General features: G+C 38.2%; 1 protein-coding gene and 1 pseudogene across 1 annotated transcript; both read left to right on the top strand.

The window, feature by feature from the left end:
* The window catches only part of LOC145490567 (uncharacterized), a 59,045-nt pseudogene that overhangs the window by 27,696 nt on the left and 11,624 nt on the right, over positions 1–19,725 (top strand).
* Positions 4,208–5,150, top strand: LOC145488948 (uncharacterized). The gene is made up of 2 exons (XM_081467803.1): positions 4,208–4,302; positions 4,600–5,150. The coding sequence occupies exons 1-2, from the start codon at positions 4,287–4,289 to the stop codon at positions 5,136–5,138; spliced, it is 555 nt and encodes a 184-aa protein (XP_081323929.1). The 5' UTR covers positions 4,208–4,286; the 3' UTR covers positions 5,139–5,150.

Here is a 19,725-nt window from a genome sequence, read left to right as displayed (position 1 = left end):
ATAGGGTATCGATTTTAGGGAGGGTACGTTTTTTATTGGGGGGGGGGGGAGGTGGGCCGGGGCTTTGGAGGGGAGGGTCATTAGCAAATTTTTCACAAATTGGGGAGGGTCAAACCTGTTTTATTCGCAACTGCGGGAGGGTCACAGTTTTTTTTTTGGCAAGGAAAAATTACTCCATGTCGCTTAGTTGACTCTTATTTATAGAAACCTAAAACTTGTATATACAAAGCTACCAGTCAAGATTAATCTAAATTATTTACAGGTGTCGAAATATTACATCAAAAAATTATCTTGTCCCAACTAACATAATTGTCTCTGTCGACCACTGCCAGCTTTCGTCCATAATTTGACGGCGGTAATGTTTCCGCACGGGGTTCTGGTACAAAATCAGTCTCCGGTGACGATTCGTAACTTAAGCTACTCGGGCTTGAACCGACAACTCGACCTACCACATCACTTTGCGAGTCAGTTTCAACCTCGGAAAGTGATGAGGTCACTTGTTGCTGCACATTATATTCTTTAGCGGAGGCTGCCGAGGTTGTTGACACTCCATTGAATCGTACAGCAAGCTACCAATGTGCGCTTTGATCCTTGCGATCACTTTCCTCAAACAATCATTTAGCTCACTTTCCTCAAACAATCGCTTAATCTGAGCAAGTTGCTCCACCTGACCTCATGACTGAATCCTCGCATTCACCACAAGCGCTTTTCCCTCTTTCTATTCCTCGGCAAAACCAGTTGTGAGTTACATGTAAACAACTACTTGTTCGGTGGCGATCCATGTGGGGGAACATACAAATTACTGGAAGTCAAATACAGATGTCTGGAATACATCAATTTAGGTAAGCGAGAAAACGCAAAAAAAGTGCGGTTTGAATTATGCGTCACACTGCTCTTATAGTAGGCAATGTTTCGTGCAGCTAGGCTCACCAATGCTGTTACCACACACATTGTAGGAAACAATGCTTAGTGTTAAATCCCAAGGCAACTCATAAAAAATTATTTGTTGTCGCAAGTGTTGGCTATGGAGCATGATTCTACCTCGTACAACTGCGTTTGTTGCAACAAAAACGTCGCGAGACTGGAGGGAATGGTGGGTAACTCAGTATTAGATCAGCCATGTGAAAAATTGAAATATCTGGACATCAAATACAGTTGTCTGCAATATGTATATGTAAGTGAGGCATTCGAATTCTGTGATGCATTTGAGTAAGCGGCGAAAATTGGCCTTGTTTAATAATTACAAATGTTCCGTTCAAACGTACAATTTAACGTTTCCTTCAAGATTTACTGAGGTATGTTCTTAATTTGGAGTGAACATCACCTTTATGTTGCGTCGATCTAAAAACGCGTAGTGTGCTTAATTGCATTCGCATTCATACGATTACCTACACTAACTTATTGATCTTCCTACATCGAAACATTTCTTTATAGTTCCAAATTGAACTAGTCGTCTTGTTTTTTTAGATATAGACGAGTGTACCAACGGAACACACAAGTGTCATATGAATGCTGTTTGTAATAATACCGCGGGATCCTTCAACTGCACGTGCCAAGATGGATTTCATGGAGATGGAATAAACTACTGCACTGGTAACATTTAAAATCATCCTCTACTTTGCTCTGACTAGGGTCTTATACTCCGGCGAAACGTGGGCTTCACATCTTGAAGAGGCGGTTAACTTGCTTCAATCGTCTTTCAGGACTTCCATTTTATAAATAGCTGAGTGTCTCATTTGCATTGACCACCGACACAGCACAAAAGCTTCTTCAGAAGCTAAAAACAGTGGCGATTTATAATGGCATTTGCATGTTTTAAACTTCAAATTCTTTTTGTTGTTTTAGATGAAGACGAATGTACTAGCGGGACACACAACTGTAGTATTAATGCTGTGTGTAACAACACCCGTGGATCCTATAACTGCACGTGCAAAGATGGATTTTACGGAGATGGAATAAACTGCAGTGGTAACTATTGCTATATGTAATATGTTTTAATTAACCACTGCGAGTAATTACAAGCTTGGAAATTGGACAATATACAAGACGCACTGTAAATGACAAATACAACTTGACTGCCCGATTTGAATGGATATTTACCAGTGCGAGCTGGAGGCGAGCCGTTAATGCTAACTGTAAAAACCAGATATGGCAGATCAGTTACCGGTTTTGATGTTTGAAATAATTAGCTCTTTATCTAAGCGGGAGTCTGTTTATCAGAGTAGGTCGAGGCGCTACGTCATCTTCAAATTGTGGCGCATGCGTATTGATGCCCGCTGCAATTGGGGACGATGACTAAGCGAGTGATGGCCAGGTTACCACTCTATCGCAGACGTGGGGCGCTTTCCATTCAATTAAAAAATTCGGGAACTTTCCAAACGGGTAATGATGGTATGGAAATTTCTAGAGCAACATAAACTGTCGTTCCCGAAATTTTCTTCAAATCGTGCAGGAAAATGTAACGGTAAAACCAGCTGTGAGTTACATGTAAATAACTACTTGTTCGGTGGCGATCTATGTGGACGAACATACAAATATCTAAAAGTCAAACACAGATGCCTGGAATATATAGGTAACTGAGCAAACAATAAAATGTATTCGAATAATGCGCCACAAGCAACTGACGCATTCGTTTAAATGCAAAAAAAAAAAAAAGCTGCAGTTACAACGTGCAATGCACAATGTTGTTGCAACATAAGGCTGAATTAAAAAAGTGTAAAACCTCTTGGCAACTGTAGCGAAATCTACTTCGCATAACGTCTGTTGCTACAAAAACGTTGCAAGTACATGTTCATTTCCAGGGATGTCTCACAGGACAATTTTTCTTACATCTTGTGTTAAAATGAAATTGCGAGGAAGTTGGTAGGAATTTCTAAGTGCAACTGGTCCTTATAAACAGGCAATCACCACTCAATTTTGAACTTCAGAACTTCATGTTCCCAAGATTTGATAATTCAGTCATATACCTGTATACGATCACTCTTAACAATTTAATCGCTGGACTTTAATTGGAATGAGCAGCAATTAAATTGAACTGAAGCGTGCATCACTACTTTGGACTGAATTTAAATATATGCACAAATCGCCGAGATTATTAAATTTGCTGTAAACACAGGTCACTGAAAAATAGTTGTTTATTATGATCTTAACCTACCAATAGCAGCAAGTTAAATTCTTTTTAAGGTGGCCGAACACAGTTTTCGCGCGCGCTTTTGCTGATGCAATTGAGCGCGCGCACAAGGATTTCAAAGAGCGATCATTTTATTTACTCAACACCCGCACTATCTGTGCTATTTTTTCTCTATTATTGAACGCAGTGTATCGATGGCTTTAGTCTTTTATTACAAAGATATGTTAGGAAAGGTAACGACGCAAAGAAACCAGCAATTCTCAGCTTTCTCTTTGTTACCGAAAGAACTCAGTTAAATGCAGCGCATGCGCAGTTGCTCGAAAAATTGAGACCGATTGCTTTTGCAGAAACTTGCGGATTTCTGACGATCCAGTCGTTAGAATTTCAAGAAATTTGGCAAAAAATAGTTCTGAAACCACATGAATGATCTATCGCAAAAAATCTGAATTTTGACATAGGGAATTTTTAATAATACAGAACATGCGGTGAAAACGATTTACGGCGAATTACGAAAATCGCCTATGTCAAAATTTTATTAGAACAGTGTTGACAGAAGGGATTTAACGCCAATTCGTAGTGGGCAAAAGATGAAAAAAAATCTAACGACTGGATTTTTTTAAAATAAACAAAACCATTTTTTAAGTCTTGTTTTTAACCAGCCCCGTTGCCATGGCAACAGCACACACCTTAGCCAAAATGCGAGAATAAACTTTTCTGTGGTTAACCTTGACTCTTGCAAAAAACGAGCGCCAAAGCATAAATAGCTTAAAAATAATGGTGAATTAGGCATAGGCTCTTGAAAACTGTGTTCGGCCACCTTAACAGAGTGCGAAAGAGCGCCTGAATACGATTAACTCAGAAATAGTACAAAAACATTAAAAAGAACCAAAATGTAGAAATCTGATAAATTGTGAAGTAACACACCGTTTCGGGTGTAGCAGAGGTAAAAGCTCTGATGTTCTAAAGTTGTCAAAAATGTCTCTGTTGCCATTTCTTAGATTAGTTTTTTTTTTTTTTGTTTAAAACTGTAGGTTGGTATTCAGGTCAACCTGGGCGGTCCTGTAAGCACATCCGGGACTCAGGAGGCTCTAGAGAAGACGGGGAGTACTGGATCGACCCCGAGAGGAGTGGAAACCCTTTAAAGGTCTTCTGTGACATGACAACTGACGGAGGTATGTTGTGGAAAGTGATAGCAACGATAATGTCCAAAAACTTTTGCTTTTGCCGGAACGCAGTAAAGGGTACAACAGGCTCTAAGCTGTTCGAAACTATATAGGAGCTATACCACACTATCACTACTTTGGACTAGAAGCTTTCATTCTCAATTCCGTAAGGAAATCTCATGTTTTTTTTGCAGTCATGAATTACTTTGCTTTCTACATCTTGATGTTCTTTCTTGTCGTGTTATAAGTGGACATGACAGCTAGCTTAATTTGTTTTATCAAGTGACCATTTTACCCTGATTTCAGGAGGCTGGCTTCTTGTTTCCAACGCTGTGCTTGACGGTTCATCCTTCACACCGCAGTTGTTAGTAGAGACGTCATACAGAGGAATCAGCAACTATCACAATAACCAGACGTTTCTGACAAAGAGTGCCATGAATGAGCTCAGAACGCACCTGTCTTTCACTCAACTGAGATTCCACTGCAGTAAACAACAGGGACGTACGTTCCACGTGACCACGGTCGCTAACAGCATCGGTGAAGCTGTAGTCCAGTACTTCAGCGGTCAGACGGATGTCCAGCCTGATGCCTGTGGTTCGTTTGTTAGAATGGAGAATGACAACTCGAGATTAGCAGAAGTTTGCCACCAGTGGGGATTTAATGGTAAGAACTATAAAGTTGGCAAATGGGGGCATGCTGGAGATCAAGATAGATTGTACAACCATGCGGCTTTTGCAGTATCTTTGTATCACTGGCTGCTGACTCCAGGTGGCTCAAGATGGGAATGTGATGACTTCAAAGTTGGTGTGTCTTCTGGTGATTTCTGGAAAGTCTTTGTTCGTTAAGTCCTTGGGACAGACGTCAGCCCATCTATGCCCAAATACGGAAATAACAAAATGTTTATACTTCGGTAATTTCATCTGCATGTTTTAAGCGCTTCCGCTTTTTAGACAGTAACGAAATATGGCATGATCCGTGGCGTCAGCTAGAATAATGAACGAATAAATAAAACCTAATGTTACGGCCGGGCATGCGAACCACACGTTTCAGTTTAGGAAATATGTAAATAGCAGGTCAGCACTTAAGCTGAATTTAGAAATCAATCGTTTCTAATGGTTTTACTGAACGTAATATGACAAAATTATTTTACCATCATCAGTAACATTACTACCTATCGGCTATTTTTGCTAAGGCTTCAAGAAAAGCAACTGTAGCAATCATCTTATTCCCTGATAATAGCCAATTGCAGTACCATCCAAGATGAATCTCAGAATTTCAGCGTAAAGTAATGGCAAAGCTACCGTAAAAAGTTCTACTATTTCCATTCTAAGTCACCAATAACAGACAGCCAAGACCCCGTTTTCATGCAGGGCTCGGTTACATTTCACAGAACTGTTGAGTGGTGTAATATTATGAATGACAGGAGAATGACAGCAAATCAATTAAGAAATTTCAACGTCGGCTTATTAAATACCATGATAATAATATGGATGAGTTTTTCTCAGCCATGGAAAGTAACTGGACAACTAGCGCCTTAAAATATTTATGTTTTAGATTCAGACCGAAATTTCCCAGAAAATTGTTTTCTTTTCTACACATTTAATTCCTTTGTTTTAAATCAACAGATGCCATTTGTTGAATAACTATTGATCTGCTTGTGCGGGTTCTCTAATAAAATATTACATATCAGTGAGTTGGCTATGTTTAAAGGGTCTTTGTCACGATAATGTAAGTTTACGACTTTGCTTGACACTGGACGGCTTTTAACCAATCAAAATTGTATGACTCAGTTCCAAACGTCGCCGGGACAACCGTTGCTCTTTGCAAACTTCATTGTTCGGTCTTTGACCCTTTGTGTGGTACGAGCCGCGTCGTATCCCTTCCATCTCTGTATGATCTTTACACAAAATGCAAAATATACTGTGAAACCCCTCCACAAATGAAATTTTCTTGGATACCGTTACTATAACGAGAGTAATCACCTTCTGTTAAACACAAAATGTAGATTGAGTCAGAATAGGGGCCGACTTCACTCCATTTGCTGACAAATTTTAAGACCATGGGGTCGGAAACAGCGAAAACGTCTCTTTTCCGCTCCCCTTTTTAATTAGAAAAGGCCTACCTTGGCTCAGCTCACCGTAAAAACATTAATCTTCCCTCAGATCCCTGTTAAAAGGCCCTTCTTCATTCTGTCTCCTATAGAAAACCCATCTTAACTCAACCCACAATGAAAAGGCCCGTCCTCATTCACCCCACAATGAGAAGGCTCGTCTTCATTCAGCTCTGTTTAAAGCAGTCCCTGTGCGGGCTCCACAAGTTGACGATGATGACACTTTATTTCAATAGGGTGCTTACTTACAGTCAAGATTCTAGTCTCCCTTATGGCCCTATATATGAAACTAAGTTACAACCTGACTAATTACAGAAAGTTTAAACATTACAACATAGGATACTGAGCTACTAATTCAACGCTTACTTCACTTATTCCATCCGAGGTCTGATAGCTATATCTCACACTTGGTTAAATAATCCTTCAGCCAGTGGTCTATTTCCACTGGGCTTAAATAAATGATCTTTGTTACCCTTGCTTGCACTGAAGAACTTTGTTTTTCCTTCCACACTTGCGCGTTATTCCCCCAAGCCTGCCTTTCATCTTGAAATTTGGTACTAATCCCCGCGCCAAAACACACCTGAAACAGGCCATTACGGCTAGAGGAGCTAAGAACGATTGTCTTGCCCGGTTCAAATACCAAATGGAACAGAAATTTCCGAAATTTCCGGACTAGTTCGCCGAGAGGTTGAGCGAAATTTTTAAAACGGATGCTCGGAAACGAAAGCTTCTATTCCATTCCATTTTGTTTCACCAACTTCGTTTAATCAAATGGAATGTGGCCCCTCTTCAAGCCGGAAACCGGGAAATGCCCCAACGAAATGTAACATGTGCGTAGTGACTATTTTTACCTAACTTCCATGCGGTAACAGATAGAGGATGTCATAAAAAGCTTATTTTACCAAGCGCAGCTGAGAACTTCTGGACATTTTGGACAGTTTCCTGAAATGTTGGCAAGTCCCAGGAGGGGAGAAAGTATGAAGTGAAGATTTGTGAAAAAGCTTTTTTCCGTTTTTCATCGTTTACGTGTGGGTAGAAGGCCAAAGCATGTTACAGTTAAAAATCTGAAAAATGGGCAAGTGTTAAACTCAATTTCGTTTTAACACAAAGGGAAAAACATAGAAATATGTTTCGTTCTTATTCACTTTAGAAACAACGTGACAATCTGTCAAAATAATACGATCTTTTTTCTTTGCAATTTCTGCCATGCACCAATCACCATACGAGGAAACTCTTTAGTTGTAGCGAACTCTGATAACTAAAAATTGATTAACCTATTGAGTTGGTATATTTGAATAAGGAACAAGTTAAAAATTGAATTCAGATGCTACAGCTCAGCTAATGATTCACACCATTGAACCACTCTCCAGAGCTTCTCGCTTGAATGTAAAATTACCGGCCAGTTTTTGCAAAGTTCGAGGCGTTGTCTTAGACATGTTGTCATTGTTTTTCTGCTCAGCCTTCGTGTTATTGGATTTCTTGTTCCTGGAGGCACAAGGTAAGGTTCTCTTCATTCGGTGTTCGAGAATATTTCTTCGGTTGATCGTTATTTTTGACGATGTAAAAAAAAAAAAAAAAAAACACAGACAATAGTTTTTAATGCCTTTGCAATAGCTTAAACTTTTTATCACGAGCCTTTTAATTTGTTTTGGCAATCATACTCGCATGATCGTGGATACTAAAATTAATGAGCGTTCAACGCAGTATAGTTTTCTCCGCAAGTTTTCAGTGCATGTAGAAAACGATATAGTCAGCTCATATTCGATAAATTTATTGCCCTGTATGATTTGATTGCGTTCCTTCAGGATCATGATTAGGATCGGGATCTATGATCCAAGATCACTCGGATCATGGTGCATCAAATTAAAGGAGCCGATAAATCCTTGTCCAGTGTGTTTCCATCGGGTGTTTTTTTTTTTGGCACACCGTGATTCGAGTGATCTTTGATCCTGAACCGGATTATCCCAAATGAATGTACGATCATGAAATGTTTTCTCTGAGGTTGCACGAAATCCTTGTTCTTCGATATCAACAATCCCTGGGAATTGCTCTGACTAGAGTTTGCGCCACATGAAACAATGAATGTTTTCATGAATAGTCTTTCTGACGAATTTAAGCAACAAAACTGATCTAAATTTTGCAAAAACTTTGCCAAACGTTAATCAACGGTTTCTGTGAAATAACCCTTTTCACGTACGGTTATCGTTTCTCATTTGCATTCCAATATAATCCAACTAGGATGTGAGGCAATTTCGGGCTATTTTGTAGTTTCAGCCCGAAATTGTCTCGCATCCACGTTGGATTACATTGTGATGCAAATGATAAAAGCTAACCGTAAAAAGGGCTATGGGACAGATTTTTACAATAATTAAGGTAAAATGGCATCGTCGAGAGCAAGTTAACGTTAGACACTTTTCTCTTAAACAGGTGGTTTTGATATGCCCATGCAAATTTGTTAAACAGCTGTCGTTGCTTGTAGTGTTTTGTCAAAGCAAAATTAATAAAATTCGTTGTTTATCCACCTTGACAAACAATCATTACACTTAGTCCGGCCCAGTCCCTGAACTCTTCCTCTCACAATGTAGTCCAGTCTCCCCGTTCTCTATAGAGCGGGAAGACTGGGCTTCATTGCACTAAACTGTCATTCGTAGTCTTCTCGATTTGAATAAAACAATAGAAAAGTACACATGACGAAAAAACAAATAGAATGCAGAGTTTATTTCTTTCCCTCCTTCTGCTTTAAAAACAAATTTTCGTTCTTCAGCTCACTGTCGTAATTTGCGATTCACCGTTGATCCAATACCTAGTTACCAGTTCGGGAATCACGTAATACGAACTATTGACGTCAGCAACGAGGATATCTGCCGACTGCAATGCTACTGAAGCCAAACTATGTAACTTTTTAAGTTATTATTTAGACCTTTTCGGCCAATATTTTTCGTGGGGATTGTTTTTGGGCAGAACTTACGAATTGCAAGGCAGTCTGTATGATGAAACACTGCCCTCGTGTTTGATATATTACTTCTAGAGAATAGTAATTACAGTGTGACGCACTCCACCAAACAACTTGAAATATTTTACAAGTTATGCGTCAGCCTGTTGTCACGCAAAGGCAGGGTTGCCACACGTCAAGTAAAAATTGCTCAAGGTTACCATGATCTCAACGACGTTTTACTTAAAACCTATCAGTCTTTGATGAATGGTTGGGAAGGAATGCTTTTAGGGGAGGCTGGAGGCCGCTATTATATCTCGATATATCTGACGTTTTTTAACTTATTTGGTCAGGGAAATTGTATTTTGATAATAAAATCGACTGGTTTGACGGTCTCTAGATCGCGCCTTCAGCGCTCGATGGGTTTCGACAAAACACTGACCCCCCCCCCCCGTCCCACTGACCCCTATAAAATTAACCGGAAAAAGAAAATAAAGCCCAGAACTATTAATGGGACCGATTGAAGTTCATTTTAAAAGAAATTTAGCTTACCTGAAATTTCTAATCAAGGGAAAGTCAAGGAGTACTGAATAATGATCTCTATGGCCACAATGAACAGCTCAACCGGACTTAATTATTGGGTTTCTCTCTATATGTTGTAATGCGCTAAGGTTTTGCGGATTTTTATTTTCAGTATTTATATATATAACGGAGCCAGAAAATATAGGTGCGTTATAAAGAAAGATGTTAAAGGGGAGGGGGGGGGGGGTGGGTCTTCTTAATTTCAGGTTTTAGAGCTGTTGCTAAGGGATTTCTGAAGGCGATAATTAGAGGAAAGCTATTTTGGAGAGTTTTACATTGTTAAATGGAGAATTTCTTTATGGGGGAACGTTTCCTTTGAAAAAAAAAAATTTCGCGTGCGTAACTAGTGCCAGTTCCGATTTTTCTTATGGATCAGAAATAACTTAGCCTTCTTTATAATCAAAGGCACTGAATTACTGTTTATACATAAAAGAGGAAAGCTAGCTACTGTGGAAAGTCTGATAATACCGCCGTTCATTACCTCATAACTTTTATGATAATGCGAGTTTCATAAAACCCGAACGTAGTATTAAGCACACTGATTCAAAATGTCGGATCTAGATGGCTTTTAAATTTAGTTTTTTTTTTCTTTTCTGGACACGTCACTGGTCAAACATGGCCGTGATTTGAAACTTTTGCAGGACTCCTCTCAATGGAACAAAACTTTGCAAAAAGCTTATCCTTAGGAAGTCTGGTTTTCAAACTACGAAGTTTCGAAACCTTCCTTAGCAACAAATTCATGACCATAAGGTAGTTGAGAAGGATCCCCCTTAAATGACTTGCTAGTCGGAAATTTCTCCTGACCGCCAAAATTTTTTCAATTGCGTTTGAGTTTCTTCCCGAAATGTTTCATTAAAAATGATTACATAAGCTGCCAACAAACCCGTCACCATGCTAAAACCTGTTCAAGGAGGCGTGACTACAAACAAAATCTCGCGCGCTGTGATTGGCTAGGAATAACGTCCAGACAATTCTTTTGGGTAGCTACGGTAAGGTGCGTTGCACTAGAATTATTTCGTGCAAAATAATTATGATAAAGCATTTTAAGGGACTAGCAACAATTTTATTTTTGTCATCACATAATTGGTCGCTTAGGAAGTCTTCAAAACGCTAGTATATACCAATCTTTGGTAATAAACTACTGAATTTGTCATGGTAGTCTTGGTTCAGAAAGAAAAGCACAAGACATTAACAGTAGAAAGGCCTTGTATATAAAATCCAGTGACCCCTTTCGTTTAATCAGTGCTCTTGATAGCAAGAGAAACCGAAATAAGCACCGGCGCTGTTGGCCACTTTGACACGGCTGCTTTACATATATAATTCTAATGCAGTGACTCAGGATACACGAGTAAATATTTGATTTCTAACAACAGCAGCGATGAAATAGATTTGACTGATGGCATTACGTTGTTGTTTTGGAAGGCTTCACGTTTAACAAATGTAATGTCCAAATTTCACAGGACGAACAAACTAAAAGCCTCTCTTTCAAACTTCCGGCGTCTTCAAAGCGTTTTGTTTACACGTTCTTTCGTTGTTATTTTTTTCATCGTAAGGCCTAAAAGGTAATTGCGGCTGAAAAACGTACTTAACTCGATTTGTTTTTATAACTGTGGAAAACCACGTAACCACAGCAACATCTTTCTTTTATTAGCGTTGTCAAGGACAATTATCATCATTTTACATGTGCGTATCAATAAAGAACCAATTTACTGCCCCAACCACAATAGAGGGGACCACTTAAGTTGTAGCAGTCAGTAATAATTGATAAGTATAACTCCATGGAGCTGGCATATTCGACTGAATACGGAACAAGTTTAAACTTACTTGAGATGTCGCAGCTTAGCTCATGATTCATATCATCATTGAACCACTGACCAAAGCTTCTCGCTGTAATGTAACACTACCAAACCGTTTTTACAAAGTTTTCGATAACTTGTCGTAAAAATGCTGTTCGCATTTTCCGGCCTTGTTTTCGTCTTGTTCTTTTTTTTCTTGACTGGATGAGCATTAATTTTTTTACTGGGCTCAGTAATTCGTTCGAAAAATAAGACTCTACCGTCATCTTTCATACCTTGTCAGACCATTTCTTTGAAATTTTTTAGAGCTGCCAAACACAACTTTGTATGTTAAGCTCATAAACTATTAGTGTTAAGTCATTCAATCAAAGGCTCCCTGAGCCAGCTCATGGATGAATAGTTGACTTTTGCCTCTGTGGCAAAACCAGTCTTTGTGCAAAACTATTCGTATGAAAATGTGTGTCACCTGTACGTTCATTGTCTTGAAAATCAAGTCATTTTCATGTGGAATGTTTTGCACGAGCATTTGTTCTCAAAAAGAAGCAAAGAGCAACTCAGAAGTGGAAGTAAAGTCTGCATATGAGCCAAGTGGCCCATCAGGTCGGCACTTATCCTGGTTTCTGTAGCATGAAGCGACTATGAGTATTTCTACTACCCCCCAATTGGGATGCTAATCGATCGCAGGGTTACTCCCACAATATTAAATTTGCCAGCACTTATTTATACACCTGAGTGGAAAGAGGCACTGTGAGAGTTAAGTGTCTTACTAAAGAACACAACACAATGTTCCCAGCCAGGGCTCGAGGCCAGACTGCTCGAAATAGAAAAGAAATACAAAAATCAAATAACAGGTTGTTTGCACAGACAGCTTATAAATTCTAAAATGGATAATACTTAATTTTGATTGGAATTGGAACATTGTTATCATATTAACTTGTACATGATGTAGTGCCAAAGAATAACAACAGTCTGTTTCAAAATGAAATCATGAAATGAGAGTTCACCATATTTACCAGTCAGTCCAAAATTGACAATATAATTATGTATATGAGTCAGCAGTGCATTTTGGGTTAAGGTAAATTGGTTATGGTCCTTGTTCAGTTAACATTATGAAACAGCTGTATAACAATGATTACTATTATGTAAAAATTACAATACATGATTTTGAAATTTATTTTAGACAATCAAATTGAGAATGCCAGGACTGCCAAGAGTATTTTGCCAAATTTCACTTAAGTGAGACATAGATATTGGCAAAATCTTGTTTACTTTAAGCTAAGTCAAAGATAAACAATTTGATTGTAGCTTGCAGGTAAACAGGAAATCTCTAGAAAAAATAAGTATTTCCTTCAATATTATAAGAATGATTTCGGACAGTTTTGTTTCAATCATGAACCTGAAGTGGAGGGATTGTTTTTGTTTACAATTTATAAGGTTTTTTTCTAAAGAACTACGTCCATGGAATGGAGGAAGGGAAGTAACAACGTTTTATACAAGGAGGCTCTGGCCCAAGGTCAAAGACCTATCCATTCTACGGTGTTTTTAACAGGAAAGGCTTTCCTTTCATATACGTGTAGCTTCTTGCCTGAAACCCCTTTCAACAACCTAATGTGGCCCACTAGACGGTACAGTATTTTATTCCTATATATCTTGGTAATTGTTTGTGCTAGTCGCACTAGCAATGCAGTAATACTCAAAAATATTGCAGATATATTTCTGCTAATAGATTTTTGCAACGATTACAGAACATACTTATGTTGACAAGTATCAAGCATTCTCTTCTCCATAATTTAAGTTTTGATGTCAATTTGTCTAAATCTCTCATTTCTAGGAGCAAAAAAAAAAAAAAAAAAAAAAAAAATCTACAACACCAGCCACCATGCGTCCAGCTCTTTGACACAATTGGACAGCATATCTTTCTCGCAAACAAATAGATCTACACAGTCTTTTGGACTTAATTTGTTCATCCATCACTAAAATATTGCAGTGTATATTTACTCAATCATACATGTAGGTTGCCTTGCATATCATCCGTGAAGAAATTTTCACTCTGGTTGAACTGCATGGAATACAAACGAAATGTAGTGTGAACGACAACAAAACTAAAAGATAAGGCAATTCGACATTTTTCCCCCTAAGTATTTAAAAACAAGCTTACAAATTTCGAGCTTGCAATACTAACACAGGCAGAATTTCAATGTGTGCGTACAAAATAAAACAATAGAGAAACAATGAAACCAAAACCTAACAAGAATTTAAGCTTACCTTAGACTAAACAACGAGAGAAAGCGAGTGGAAACCATCAAATTCTCTTGCCAAGAAAAAAAGCTAATCACGATCTCACTTTCTGCTTTGTCCTCCCGGGTGTCTTGTATCAATTCTTTGACCTCGCCGACCGTGCTGTTGTAAACGATACGTGACCACAGTCATAAATACCTCTACAAGCTTTCATCTAGGTGTGAACAAAAGCCGATAGGCAAAAAACAACATATTTACGAAAGAAAATCCCACGAAACCAAAATGGCCGACTTCAATCTTCGAGGTGTTCGACAAACTCGCACCCAGGCTCTCGATTTATCCGACAAAAATGTACGCCTTTCTAGTCCCCCCTCGTCAAAGAACCTTCCCGAAGACGACTGAACACTCTTAGACAAAAACAATACTTAGAAGGGGAGGTAGGAGAAAATTGTTTAATCCAGGTTTAATGAATAAATTAATTAGAATCGAGTGAGTGAGTGAGTGAGTGAGTGAGTGAGTGAGCGCCATCCGACTGCCTCCTAAGCTCATGGATGTTACATAACATTCATGAGCAAAAAGGAAAATAATCCTAACATTGCGCCGGAAAGCAAGCAACTTAAACAATTTGTCGATGTTTTTTTGTCAACCTGAAAAAAGCTCGTTAAGAAGCGAAACTTGAAATGACTACTATTTCTTAATAATCATACATTATGTTGTTAAGAAAAAGAAACCGCGATCGGAGAAATGAAATATATGTGGAGTTTTCATTTCCAAAAAGCTCTGCAAATTGCTCTAGAATTTAAAAAAAATGAAACTTAATGAGTTAGTACGCGAATCTTTTTTTTTCTGAAAACTAAGTTGAAGTAACAACTAGTTAATTTCATAGAACTCTGTTCTGTTTTCCTAAACAATTTCTTAAGAAAAAAGAACCCAATGGTTTGCGTAGAATTAGCCCGAACACATTACATGTAATAAGTCACATTTAATACATCACTGAGAGGAAGTTTTATAACTTAACTTACACCTAATTCAAACAGGTGGCTTTGACATGCACATGCAAATGTGTTTAGCAATTGTCGTTCGAGAATCATTTTCTCAAAACAAAGTTACAAACTTCATGACTTATCCTCAGTCAAAAAAGAATTACACTGAAAGTAAGTTCACGCAATTAGGCTCGAGTTCAAAGAGAATTTCAGGACACGTTTGGTGAACTCAAACCGTCCAAACCAGCACATTTTTCCTGTTTTTCCAATTTTGTGCACCTACTCGAGTTTTCCAAAAATGCAAAACTAAACTAAGCAACTTTTCAAAGTTTTGACCTCTGAAGTTATATGGTTGTAAAGTCCTGAAGAGGTGCATGGCTTGAGAAAAAATGTGATATGAATAAGATAACTTAAAAACGGAAAAGTTCTTTCTTTGTGAAAACAAAGGCTTGAAATCAAGCGTTTTCATCTAAACAGACATTTATTCCGATTTTTCAAACGTTGCGCCGGGAAATGGTACGCTCTAAACGGGAGGCAAGACTGTTTTGTTAATGTTTTTGACAACTTGAAGGAAGGTTCGTGAAGAAGCGAAACTTGAAATGACTGCTGCTTCATGATAATCACCATTTGCGGGTCTGTTAAATGGTCGATCCTGTTGTTCAAAAATATAACGCGAACCGAGAAATGATGATGTGGTATTTTTTCAGAGATAACTGTCATTACCAAAAAATATACTCTGCAAATTACTTTAGATTTTCCGCAAAATGAAAAATTAATGAGTTACAGAAGTGCGCGAATGATCTTTCTTAAAAGTAAGTTGAAGAAAGACCTACTTTGAGTTTAATAAATAATATGAACGAAAACCTCGATTAATTTTTTAAAATCTGTTACTGGTTAAAAGCCACCTGAGCAATATTTTTCTCTATTTTCTTCTTCTTCAGTTTTTCTTCCTTTCTTTCTTCTTCTCTATACTTTTACTATACCTTGATCTTTTATTTCGAGTTTTTGCCTCTCGTTTATAGCGTCATTCCATGAAACAGCTTTATTAACCCGAAAACCTAACTTGAGCCTCGCGCACTAAACATGCTTAAAAAATTTGAAGTTTCTTTGCAAGCAATAACTGCTTATTTAAAATAATATTAACATCTGAATTGACTCAAACAAAGAAAGAAATTTATGTCACCACTTTTTATATTATTATTATTGTCTTTATCTTTCATTTTACTGACTTCGCCAGAAATTATTTCAAATGTTTACATAAAGGCATGTCAAAATTTTCATTTTTCAGGTCACTGTCGTGATTTGCGATTTACAATTGATCCAATCCATGGTTACCGACGAATCACGTGATACGAACCATTGACGTCATCAACGAGGGCATCTGCCAGCTGAAATGCTACATGGAGCCAAACTGTGTCAGTTAGGCAAATGGACAACACAAATGTGATCTGAATAACTCTACTTCTGAACACCACAACATACACTCAGGCGACCTTGCGAAGAAAGAAAGTTATGTGCATCGGGAAGCTGAAGTAATCATGAAATTTAGAAGTTGGAGATAATAACTGAAGGTGGCTGGCAACAGTTTCCAACACTTTCCAAGACTTAGGTTTTGATGGGTCGAGCATTATAACCACTCTTTATCAGTTGCAACAATCATGTTTTTTTTAAAAAAAAACTGTCTAATCATTAGTAAACACATTGTAATCATGATACAATAGGTTACCATAGCAACAGTATGATCTGCTAAAAATACCCTTTATTTTAACTACTAATATCTCGAAACAAACTCGTGACCCCCATATGTTACAATTATTGTTATCGAATTTTGATCAACTGTTTAGTTTATAAATGTTTTAAAAACTGTTATATATCGTCAATGGATGCCATTGTTGTAACAGCTATTTTCGTTCTTTTCTTTGAAGAATGCTTGTGCAAAGAAACCTTGCCAGAACAACGCAACCTGCCAGGCCGGTTTTACAGACAGAGATTACCAGTGTTTGTGTATTCCCGGATTTACTGGCCATGACTGTGAAAACGCTACTAATACATTCTGTTCTAATAAGTGCACTCAACTTAGTTGTGAGAGGTTTGAGGGGTTTAATACCAAGAATGAGAAGTTATGACAAGGAGTTATAACTTCAAAAGTTGGCTTTCTATTACTGCTATCATTATTTATAATTATGTTGTTGTTGTTGCTATTACTACTGCTATTGTAGTCGGCTCTTGCTTACCAGGCAGTACGCGCTAGAAGATCACAATTATCACCGGCGTTATCAAAGATATTTCACAGGAATTTTTTTATTGTGTTAGATATTGACGAGTGTACCGATGAAACACACAGCTGTGGTGTTTATGCTGTGTGTAACAATACACCGGGATCCTTTAACTGCATGTGCAAAGATGGATTTTATGAAGATGGAATAAAGTGCACTGGTAACTATCTGTAACACAATCTCGTGCATCTAGTTGAACACTATTATTCCAAAGCGAGAAATTTTATCAGACATTGGTAAGTTACTTTATATCGTATATGTGAAAAAATAACTGAGCAATAACTTATAAGTGAGTCGGCTAAAACATACTATCTTAGGGCGAAAAGTTTGGGAAGCAAGCCATTTCAATGGCCTACTCTTATCAGTCGCCTTTAACGTTTGAGACGTTAAACCTGTCTAGTATAAAAACGTGACGCCCTTAACTGTCTGCCATGTTATCAGCTAGTAGATTTGTTCGTATATTGCCGCGCTAAAAGTGACTTGTTTCCAGTGTCCTCCGAGTATAGCACCTAGTCTTCTTTTATAAAAAAATACATATTTCTTTATCAGGCCGTGTATTTAATTGCGTCTCGTTTTTATACCAGACACCCTTAACGTCTTAGACGTTAACGGTGTCTAGACAACTTAAACATCTCTAGCATAAAAACGGCCAAAGAAACGTTTTGCAATTAGATTCCGATCCTTTTGTTGCTTTAGATATCGATGAGTGTACTAACGGAACACACAACTGTAGTGTTATTGCTGTGTGTAACAACACCCGGGGATCCTGTAACTGTACTTGCAAAGATGGATTTTATGGAGATGGAATAAACTGCACTGGTAACTACCTTTAACACAGTTTAGTTTAATGCCTCTCTTGCCCCGTGGTTGAAGCTATTATTTAAACGCGAGTAGTTTTGTCAGACATTGGTACGTTTATATGTGAGGCAATAAAATAGTAACAAACGAGACACATTATGTATAAGAGCGAAAAGACACGTGACCATACCATTTCAATAAAACGTTTTCCAGTAACATTCCATTTGTTGCTTCAGATATCGATGAGTGTACCAACAGAACACACAACTGTAGTGTTAAGAGTGCATCAACGATAGGACCAGGCAGGGGCGGCACAAGCTATCTCACCGATTTTGATCAAACTTGGCCAGTTTGAAGGGGTCCACCCAAAACTACTTCAGTCTAAGTTTAAGGAAATTTGGTCAAAACCGGGGGGAGTTGACCACCCCCCTAGTTTTTTTTTACAAAAATGACCAAAAATCACCAAAAAAATGGTCAAAAGTATAAAGCTCTACCGCTATGAGAATTCAACCAAATCTTTTCAAATTTTAAGTGAATGTTGTCCCACCCAAAGACAATCTGTTGTCTACGTTTCGTTCTTCTACGACTAATTCCTATTACACAAGTGGTCTCATCCAAGACCCCCTTCTCATCTAATAGTGAAAACTGTAAAAATACGCAAAGTTTAGGCCAAAATATCTCCAATGGCGGAGCATGCTTCAAAAACGGAACATATCGTCTAAAAGCTGGAACTTCATACTAACATTATCTGCAAAAAAATCTTTGGGCACTTACTGAACTATTCCACAGGTGGGCTACAAACACTTCGTCCACCACAGGGTATCCGTGTCAATTTTTATTCATTATAACGCGCAAATTCTGTAATAATGACGCAGCAACAGACAGAAAATGCCACAAAATGGTTACACACCTTACACTTTAATGAAATAGAACCATTTCTATCTAGTCGCTTAAAAAAGAAAAATCCGCCCACCACAGGGTACCCATCGCCGTCAATATTTTTTTCATTATAACGCGCTAATTCTGTAATAATGACATAGCAACAGACAGAAGATGCCGAAAAATGCTTACAAAATATAAAATTTAATGAAATAGAATGATGTCGAAGGCTATTGTTTGTCTTAAGCCTTGAAAATAACAATTGGCGGCTTAATGATGGCCTCTATTATTGTAGAAGTGAACTACGCGACAGGACTTACTATTCGTTAAGTCAAACACGCGTGTCCGCAGAACACTATCAAAATGCTTACATTACTCACTTTGGTTCGTCTAATAAAGGAATAATACATTTGCTTGAAACTGGCACGCCACATCGCATCTTGATGCAGAAAATTTTATCGGAAAGACCTCGCTATACCGAAAACAAAATCAACGGCGTGTTTTTGTGACCTGTGCCCTAAAGAACTGTCCTTTGAAAAAACTATCAAAGAGAAAAGTCAAAATAAATATGATCAAACAGATAAACACTCTGATCGAAAGTAAAGTTACAGTTCTAGTTCCCTCCTGATTTGAAGCCGTGTTCTAATGATGGGAGCTTCAGCCATGTATGGGTCTTCCTCCTCATCTTCGCTTTCTCCTTCCTCGGGTACCGGTTCTGTTGGTGCTGGCCTCGCCTCCTCTGATCTATGAAGAGCCCCACTCCTGTTTAATGCGGCCAATCTACTGAAATATCTGGAAATCTGGGTAGATGTCAGCCACTCGTCCTTGGTAAAAACCT

This window comes from Orbicella franksi, chromosome 6, assembly GCF_964199315.1.
Source record: "Orbicella franksi chromosome 6, jaOrbFran1.1, whole genome shotgun sequence".
NCBI lineage: Eukaryota > Metazoa > Cnidaria > Anthozoa > Scleractinia > Merulinidae > Orbicella > Orbicella franksi.
Note: the sequence above shows the minus strand (reverse complement) of the source record. Positions and strands in the feature narration are given on the sequence as shown.